Source organism: Orcinus orca, chromosome 4 (assembly GCF_937001465.1).
Source record: "Orcinus orca chromosome 4, mOrcOrc1.1, whole genome shotgun sequence".
Taxonomy (NCBI): Eukaryota; Metazoa; Chordata; class Mammalia; order Artiodactyla; family Delphinidae; genus Orcinus; species Orcinus orca.
The window spans coordinates 90,948,251-90,958,235 of NC_064562.1; the positions used below are offsets into that span (position 1 = coordinate 90,948,251).

Here is a 9,985-nt window from a genome sequence, read left to right on the forward strand (position 1 = left end):
CTTTAATGGGACACTAAAGTTTTGAGCAAATAAAAAGTAAAATCATGGGGACAAAGGAAAAAACTAATGGTTAATGTATGGGTCAGTGATAAATTGTTCATAGATTTTGTGGACAAATAAAACATGTAGATAGATTTTTAAAAATAGATCTTTATTGGAGTATAAATGCTTCACAGTACTGTATTAGTTTCTGCTATATAACAAAGCGAATCAGCTATGTGCATACATATGTCTCCATATCCCCTCCCTCTTGCGTCTCCCTCTCATCCGCCTTATCCCACCCCTCTAGGTCATCGCAAGGCACTGAGATGATCTCCCTGTGCTATGCAGCTGCTTCCCACTAGCTAGCTATTTGACATTTGGTAGTGTATATATGTAGATGTTACTCTCGCTTCGTCCCAGCTTCCCCCTCCCTCCCCGTGTCCTCAAGTCCATTCTCTATGTCTATGTCATTATTCCTGCCCTGCCATTAGGTTCATCAGTACCATTTTTTTTTTTTTTAGATTCCATATATATGCATTAGCATACGGTATTTGTTTTTCTCTTTCGGACTTACTTCACTCTCTATGACAGACTCCAGGTCCATCCACCTCACTACAAATAACTCAATTTCGTTTCTTTTTATGGCTGAGTAATATTCCATCATATATATGTGCTACAACTACCATATGACCCAGCAATCCCACTACTGGGCATATACCCTGAGAAAACCATAATTCAAAAAGAGATGTACGACACTGTTCATTGCAGCACTATTTACAATAGCCAGGACATGGAAGCAACCTAAATGTCCATTGACAGATGAATGGATATACATAGATTGTTTTGGTCTTTCTTTTTTCTTTTTGCGGTACGCGGGCGTCTCACTGCTGTGGCCTCTCCCGTTGCGGAGCACAGGCTCCGGACGCGCAGGCTCAGTGGCCATGGCTCACGGGCCCAGCCGCTCCGTGGCATGTGGGACCTTCCCGGACCGGGGCACGAACCCATGTCCCATGCATCGGCAGGCGGACTCTCAACCACTGCGCCACCAGGGAAGCCCTGTTTTGGTCTTTAAATAGGGAATATGAGTCAAATATCTATTGAGTCTGCATCAACACAAGTGGCTGCAATGGAGTTGTAGGCTGTAAATTGTTTTTCACTGAGGCTAGGTAGCTGATTCATGTCATTAAACCTGCTAGCTTGGATTCGGACAGATGAAATTTAAATTTTGGATCTGACACTTATTATGAGTAAAAAACCCACACTTGTACAGCTTTGTAACCTCAGGCAAATTTCTGTGGGCTTCAGTTTCATCAACTATAAAATGCCTATAAGAATATCTACCTGGCAGGGTTGATGTGAGAATTGAATGAGCTAACATATATAAAGTACCTAGTACAGTTTCTGACAATACATTAGGTGTGTGAAAAAAATTCTGCTTAAAATAATAGTTATTAAGAATAGTATGATAGAATGTCAAAAAGTTATCTGTAGTAATTGTCTCAAGTCTCCATTTTAAGACTTAAGACCAATCTCTGTCCTTTATGCTCCCCATTTCTGTGTTCTTTTTTGTTTGTTTGCTTGTTTTTGGTGTTGGCGGGGACGTGGTGGAAGGTAGCAAGTAAGTTTGTTTTTAACCTTCTCACTGACAGAAAAGCTTGGGCTAGTTTTTTAGCTACAAGATTTAGCAAAAATTAATTTTAATGTATTATTGTCTTGCAACCCAACTTTAATAAGGGAGTTTTTAAAAATTCCTTTTTTTTTCATGGAAAAAAAACGTTTCTGACGATCCTTGAAGACTTTGCTTCTGTCTAACCAAGGCAAGCTAAAAATGCTCCAGCTAGAAACTCCATTTCAAAATATTACACTTAGTCTTCAAGATATTGGTAGGGGGGTTGGGCCAAAGAGGTTTAAAAATGACATTTGATCTGTTTAAATGTGCCTGTGAAACACTGCAACCTTCTTGTTCAAGAAAGCAGGGACTTCCCTGGTGGTGCAGTGGTTAAGAATCTGCCTGCCAATGCAGGGGACAAGGGTTTGAGCCCTGGTCTGGGAAGATCCCACATGACGTGGAGCGACTAAGCCCGTGAGCCACAACTACTGAGCCCACGTGCCACAACTACTGAAGCCCGCGCACCTAGAGCCCATGCTCCACAAAAAGAGAAGCCATAGCAATGAGAAGCCCCTGCACCGCAATGAAGAGTAACCCTCCCTGGCTGCAGCTAGAGAAAGCCCACGTGCAGCAATGAAGACCCAATGCGGCCCAAACAATAAGTAAATAAAAAATAAATAAATTAAGAAAAAAGAAAAAAGAAAGCAATGGCAGCTGTCTTTTGCCAAAGAAGGCTTAGCTATAAATCATGTGAATGCTGGCTTTTTCACAGCTATTTTTGCAGTTTTAGCACTAAATTTTGGTTAAGAATTTTGACAAGTCCTTAAGAAGTGTACTATATAAAGATGATTGTTTTCTTTTCTTTTCTTTTAAAAATACAAAATATTCTCATTACTTTCTTATGTATTTTTCTTTTGTCACAACACGTAAAAATCGAAAGAATAGTATGATGACCCCTCAAAACACATCTCTCAACTTTAAGGATGATCAACATTCTGCACCTTGTTTTGAGATGGGCTTTCAATGTAAACTTTTTAATAGAAGCTGGTATACACAGAAATTGATTTGCATGTTCTGAAAAGACTATATGTTTATGCCAGTATCTGGGTTGGTGTGCGTGTGTGTGCATGTGTGTGTGTGTGTGTGTGTGTGTGTGTGTGTCTGAAGTCCACTTTTATTCAATTACAATTTTAAATACTTTCTGCGGCAAGGCAGATCTCCCTTAAATAGAAAATAATTAATATTATTTATTGAACACCTAATACATATGCAGCTGCTTGTGACCTTCTCTGAGGAAATGACGCCAATAAATGCTAAGACAGAGTTCCTCAAAGAGGTGGAAAAATAGGGAATAAATCAAGTCTTATCATAGGCTCAGGAACAAATGGGTGAGGCCTTGACCTAGAGTAGAGTTTCCCAACATTTCTTGTCCTGAAACCCTCTTTCACAGTATTAAGAAATCTCTTGAGCTCCTGAGGAATTTAAAAAATCATTTCATTATTTGTGTGTGGTATACAAACAAGTGTTGACATATATTTTATTTTATATAAGTCTATTTCTTTAAAGATTGTACTGAAAAGTTTATTTCAAAGAAGTTTAAAATATTCAGAAAATAAAATACTCATATATAAAATACTCATATACATAAACATAAGTATTGGCATTTTCCCATTTAATAAATATTTTTATATTTTTAAAATTATTTTAATTACATAAGAAAAAGCATTTTATGACACATTTTTAAATGACACAATGTGTTTGGTTTTACGACTGAATATATACTAAAATGCAGAATAAAATTTACATACTCAGTGGTCTTTTCCAAGGCTGGTACACCCACCTCTTTTTGTATGGGATATGACATTGGGCATAACAAAGATGAACATTTTTTTATTTTAAATGTTACATATTTATTTTAAGGATATTAGAAAATACTGGTATTTCGTGTATAATAGTATATAAAATTTCCTTTCAAAATAACTTTTTTTTTTGTTTTTTTGGCCACACGGTTTGTGGGTTCCCTGACCAGGGATTGAACTCTGGGACACAGAAATGAAAGCACTGAATCCTAACTACTAGACCACCAGGGAACTCCCCTCAAAATAAACTTTTTTTTTTTTTTTTTTTTTTTTGCCGTATGTGGGACTCTCACAGTTGTGGCCTCTCCCGTTGCGGAGCACAGGCTCCGGACGCGCAGGCTCAGCGGCCATGGCTCACGCGCAGGCTCAGCGGCCATGGCTCAGCGGCCATGCCGCTCCGCGGCACGTGGGATCCTCCCGGACCGGGGCACGAACCCGTGTCCCCTGCATCGGCAGGCGGACTCTCAACCACTGCGCCACCAGGGAAGCCCCAAAATAAACATTTTTAAAGAAAACTGTTTTAATAAATAATAGTGCATGTGGTACTTGGATATACAAACAAAAAAGCCAGCAAAAAAGCCAGCATGAAGTGATGCACAAAATAACCATACTTTGTGAAACACAGTGTTATGGCATCAAAAATGGATAAATATTTATATATTTATAATATTGCTTCTATAACATTCTGTTTGAATTCTTGAATTTTGCTCTTAAAAAAGTACAAGCTTTCAAAAAGTAAGTTTACTGTTTTGTTCATAAATAACTATATAAGAGAAATAGTTTGGGGCAACTCTTTCAAGTATTTTACAAATAACACAAAGTTAGTAGGAACAGTCTTTATTCCCAAAGTGTGAAAAGCCAAATTAGATACAATCATCAACATTATTTCCTCATTTAACATTTTTAAAAGAATTGTTTGTTCTCTAAAAACATCCTGATATGGCATAAATTAGAGTCTATGTATGCGACTTACAGGTCTGGTGAAAATCTCCTTGAGTCAATTTTGTAAAACTGAGACAATTTTACATCCCTCATACTGATTCTATTTCAAACTTCTTGTTTTTTATGTTTCATGTCTTTAACCAGTTGCCAATTTATAGATTTAAGTCAGTGGTTTTCATGGGAGGGAAGGGGGAGAAATTTTATCCCGCCCCCCGCCCCCAACTCCAGGGGACATTTGGCAACGTCTGGAGACAATTTTTGTTGTTGTAACCCTGTGGAGGAGGGTGCCACTGTCATCTAGGGGGTAGAGGCCAGGGATGCTGCTAAACGTCCTGTAATGCACAGGACAACTCACGACAAGAAAGAATTATTTGGCCCAATATGTCAATAGTGCCCAGGTTGAGAAATCCTGGTACTATGTAAACAGTTCACATCTATGAAAGATAATAATTTAAAACCATGAAGTGGTCAGAACTATCATGGAAGCTGGCAGTATTTAGTGGAGAAATAAACTGAATGAGTTACCATCTTATGAGCAATCTCATATCCTCCAACCTCCCTGCATGTTTACTCAGAGGCTCTCAGATATTTCATTTTAAGGAGGAGGGGATGGAATCTATAAATTTCAGTTATTATGCATATTTACTGCTTTAAAAATAGAATAAAAACCGACACCATTATTGCCTTTACTAATGTGAAAACTTGTGGCTCTGCTGCTCTGAGGCACGAGTGCATAGGCCAAACAGGCTAGGATCTGTCTCTGGGGTTTTAAAAACTGAACTTGGGAGAGAGAACTCTCCTCTACAAAGGAGAGAATGAGGAGAACCCACAAGAAGAAATGGACATGAGAGACTGAGATAAAGGGCTTCTGAGAGTGTCCTGGTTACTGGGTCCATTCATCCCTGTGATCTAGTTACTGGAAAATGCACATTTTTGCTTGAGCCAACTTGAATTAGGTTTCTGTCTCTTGCAACCAAGAGTCCTAACTTATAAACACACCACTGGATTAATATAAGCAATATTTCAAGAATTAGCAAGAATGCAATGAAATATGAAGTTTGAACTTGAGATTGGTTCTTTGATTACAAGGTTTAAGATAGAAATCCTAAACCACTCATTCCTCAAATCTTAATACCTATCACGTACCTAATATTCTGTGCTACGTGCTGGAAACATAAAACACATGAAAAATAGTCTCTCCTTGCAAAGAACTCTCAGACTAGTTGGGGGAGATGGAAAAGTACCATATGAAAAAACTGCTATGATAAAAGCAAGCACATTTTACTATGGGAGGCCTCAGGAGGGACACTAACCCTAACGAGTCAAGGAGAACTTAGAGCTGGTGACTGCCTAAATTGAGTATTGAAGGACATTAGATGGATAAAGCAGGGAGTAAGGAGGGTGTTCTAGCTGGATACAGAATTGGTAGAGGCTGAGTGGAGAGGAATAGTAAGGTAAAATTAAGGCACTCCTAGTCATGCATTATTGTGGAGTGTAGGGTACAAGGGATTGGCATTAGTGATGGGGACGGGAGAGGGATGGGGATGGCCAGGAAGGAGGGAATGGAGGCTGCTGGGGTTGTGTCTTGAAGATCTTGATGAAAACTTGGGACTTGATCCCTAAAACTTTGGGAAGCCACTAATGGATTTTATGCAAGGGAGTGACATGATGCTTGGTAGAAATGTCACTCTGTAAACGGAGATAATAATAGGTACCTGGCAAGGTTGTTGTAAAGATTATAGATAATATATAAAGCTATGATTACAGTGCTTAGAGATGGTTAAGGCCAAAAAAGTCACCCTCTTTCTATTCCAAATATTGTAAAAAACTCAGAGTGGAGCATCTATTAGTCGGGGTGGTTATGGTAAATTTCTACCTGAGAGACTTGCTCTAGGTGCCACCAAGTCCACATAAAGTGGAGTCTAGATTCCAGGTCAGTCTCAGGACTGCCTACCAGGCAGTCTGCAAACCAGGACATTTCAGACTGAGTTGGCGTTTTCAGCATCATCCTGGAGCTAGAAACATTGCACTAGGCGCTGTGAAATCTTTTCAATATCTGAGGATTGGGGAATAAAGTGGTCTATAAACCACCCATGAATTTAGTTTTATATTAGTTTTTTTAACTCAATAAATATTCTTAGACAAAAAACTAGTCCTAAAGAATGCTTCTTCTGGGTCACAAGGTGGCATAATAAGGAAGAAATACTTCATTGCAACATAAAATATCAAATTAATCTTTTCTATGTTAGAAGGAGGACAGAGAGGGAGCAAGTGAGAAAATCTAGTTCACCTCAGGCCACCAGACTATTGCAAGATTTCTCTCTGGTGCTGTAAGCCACTGGGTTATGCAGCAGAGTTCACTTTCTAACTAATTACAAGGGACCCCTCATGCTCCTTATGTAGGTTTTTGATTTAGAAACTTTAAAGGGATGAAAGAAATTATTTGGAAAACATAATAATTTTAAAATGTAATCCATCAATTTCAAACTATAAAATTTATCTTACTATCAGAGAGTGTTAATCTTGTGTTAGAGGCAGAGTTTATCTTAAATTAGAGGAAAATGAAAAACATCTGAAAATATAGCTTTGATAGGATAAGTTTGGAAGCAGTATCTATTTGTTAGTTATAACTTTTTCTTGTGTATTTTTATCAGTCAGTTTTTAAGGCTTTAAATGAATCACTGAAACATATTCTTCATGATAATTCTAATTGTTAACACTTTTCCAGGTAACCAAAAACTTTTTAACAATTTAGAATATTTTTCTTTACACAAAAGTTGAATAAGCATATATGTGCATGTATTTGCATAGATAACTTTAAAAAGACTATATAAAATACTACTAATACTACTAATACTACCAGTTTTCTTGAGGTTGGGATTATCAGGTGGAGAGGGAGGGAGAAATTTAACCTTTTCATTGTGTACCCTTTGGTACAATCTGATGTTTCTCAGTTTACACAAGCATGTATTGTTTTAATAATTGAAAGAACTAAATAAAAGGAATATTTTTTCTAAAATATATATCATAACCTTCATAGTTAATAGCTATAATTTTTCTCCCCTTGAGGCCTATTTGCCAAATCACAGTATACCCACATATTAATAATATGTTCTATATACAGCTATATTCAAAGCTATGTAAATGACCTTGAGATTGTAATGCAATCTGTTAACTGCAAGGGCAGATGTGACTGAACCATAGTGCAATGCACACGTGTAATAAACCAGAAAGTTCAAAAAGAAAAGAAGGATTAACATATTTTGTATGTGCAAATTTAGACATGGAGTAATTTTATGTTCCTATACATTTTTCTGTTTCTATATATTTAACATTTGATTATTAAAAAATCAAATTACGTCTCGTAGCACATTATGAAACCCTACTAGTAAAGCTTTTTTCATTTTCAAAAGGTAGCAGGTGTCCAGGGTAATTTATTTTTCCCAAGCAAACTATTTAGCTCAAAAAGTGAAGTCTGATTCTAGATATTAGCCTCAATGTGAGATGAAATCTCTTGAAAATTCCTGAAAGATTGCTCTTTTAAAAATATTCTTAATAGAGGCATCCAATGTTTACTAATGTTGTAATTTATAAATTCCATGTTGACCACAGCTCATTTTACTCTGTAAACTTGGGCAAGTTATTTAATCTCACTAAGCTTCAGTTTGCTCATCTTTAAAATGGGGATAATAATAGGACCCAGTTCATAAGGTTATCATGAGGATTAAATGTGATAATGCATGTAATATGCTTAATGTCATCTGTGGTAAATAGTAAGCACTCAATAAATATTAGCTATTATTTTGCTTACATTTTCACTATTGTTTTAATCATGTTAGCATTTCCCAGCATAAACTCTAGCTTTTGAAATATGCTCCTTTAAAACACTTAAAGCATATTCTTCCCAGTTTTTATGGTACTAGTTTAATTTTAGCTCCTAGAACAAATAATCTCATCTTTTCTGCCATGTAATACAAATAAAACCAACTGTGAAATACATTTATTTCAATTCCTGCATTTAATATGTATCATCAGTTAGCTAACATTTATTTAGCTCACTATTTCTAAATATCACAAAGAATAGCAAGACTAACAACAAATACATATTTGAAATGGTCATGCCTTAATATAAAATTCTGAAATTGTTGCATGTGGTCAGAAAAGGGTTTCAACAATTAAATTTATAGAGGACTGGTTTTCCACAGAATGAAAGTAAACTCACATTCTCATGCTCTGATGTATAACAGTAGATTTAAAAATAGTTAATTTAAAAAGTGCAATATTTAAGGAAAATAATTGGATTAATATATTAATAATAGCTTAGATAGATAAGACATACACTAAGAATGAAATTTGAGGATAGAACTTGTGAATTAGACTAAAATTAATTGAGTTGATTTCAATAAAAAGAGTTATTTAAATGGAAGATACATTTCTTAGAGTTTCTTTTAAACTCCTGCTCTTTATCCTCTGAAGCTATAATAAGTCAGCTGTACAGTACCTTGATCAGGTTGTGTCCCACGGTGTAGACAGCTGCTAAATTTCCCTTCTCTCCAGGGGCATGGATACCTGTCCCATACCCATGCCAAGCGACTAGATATGGGTTGTGAATTGTAATCCAATATTTGACTCGGTCCCCAAACGTCTGGAAGCAGTATGTGGCATAGTCATTGAAGATATCTATTATGGTTTCATTTTTCCACCCCCCATATTTTTCTTGCAGCGCCAAAGGCAAATCCCAGTGGTATAAAGTAACTATAGGTTCAACGTTTCTAAGTACCAGAGCGTTGAGAAGAGTATTATAGTACTGGAGACCTTTTGCGTTAGCAGCTGATACTGTTCCATTGGGGAAAAGCCTTGGCCAGGAAATTGAAAATTGATAAAAAGAAACGCCTAAAAAATCCAGGGCTGATAAGTCTTTTTCCAGAAAAATGTAACTGTCACTGGAACTATTTGTGCCGTTGACATTTTTAAGGTGTGTATGGATGAAATGATCCCATATAGAGGGTCCTTTTCCATCTGTCTTCCAATTCCCTTCCACTTGAAATGCTCCAGTCCCAGCACCCCAGAAAAAGTTTTTAGGAAAAGTGTCATAGAGAAACAGCTGACTTTCATTTACCGGACTAAAATTAGGATTTTTAGACCATATAGCTCTTCCGTCTCCAGAGAATCCAGTAACAGCTCGAAGGAGAATAAGTGCTGACAGGATGACAGATCTTTGCAGTCCCCCGCTGGACATTGTTTTCCTATAGCGTATGTTTCTTTCATCGGTGCTGAAGAAAATCCATTCATTCCCTGGAGATCATGCCGCACAGCCTGGCTTCATTTGCCACTAGCTTCTCGACTGTCTTATCAACGCTTCAGTAAAAAAGCTTGTGATTGTAAAGCTCTGTCAATGATTAGCTTGAACTGTGAGACTTAGGATGGGTCATGCAGAGCAACGTAATTTGAGGGAGGGGGCTCTATTACACTCACCAACACGTCACCTTCTCTCTTATTATTGGAAAAATTAGATGGAAATGCATGTGACAATAGTTCCAATGTGTAACAAACACACATCAACAGTGAATAAAATGCCATAGTTTCTTTGTAG

At 37.0% G+C, this 9,985-nt stretch overlaps 1 protein-coding gene across 1 annotated transcript in view; it reads right to left on the bottom strand.

The window, feature by feature from the left end:
• KLB (klotho beta) overlaps nucleotides 1-9,718 on the bottom strand; it is a 34,929-nt gene extending 25,211 nt beyond the window's left edge. Inside the window, 1 exon segment of the mRNA XM_004266265.4 lies at nucleotides 8,894-9,718. Within this exon segment, the coding sequence (XP_004266313.3) occupies nucleotides 8,894-9,718 (825 nt within the window).
• Between the last annotated feature and the right edge of the window lie 267 nt (nucleotides 9,719-9,985).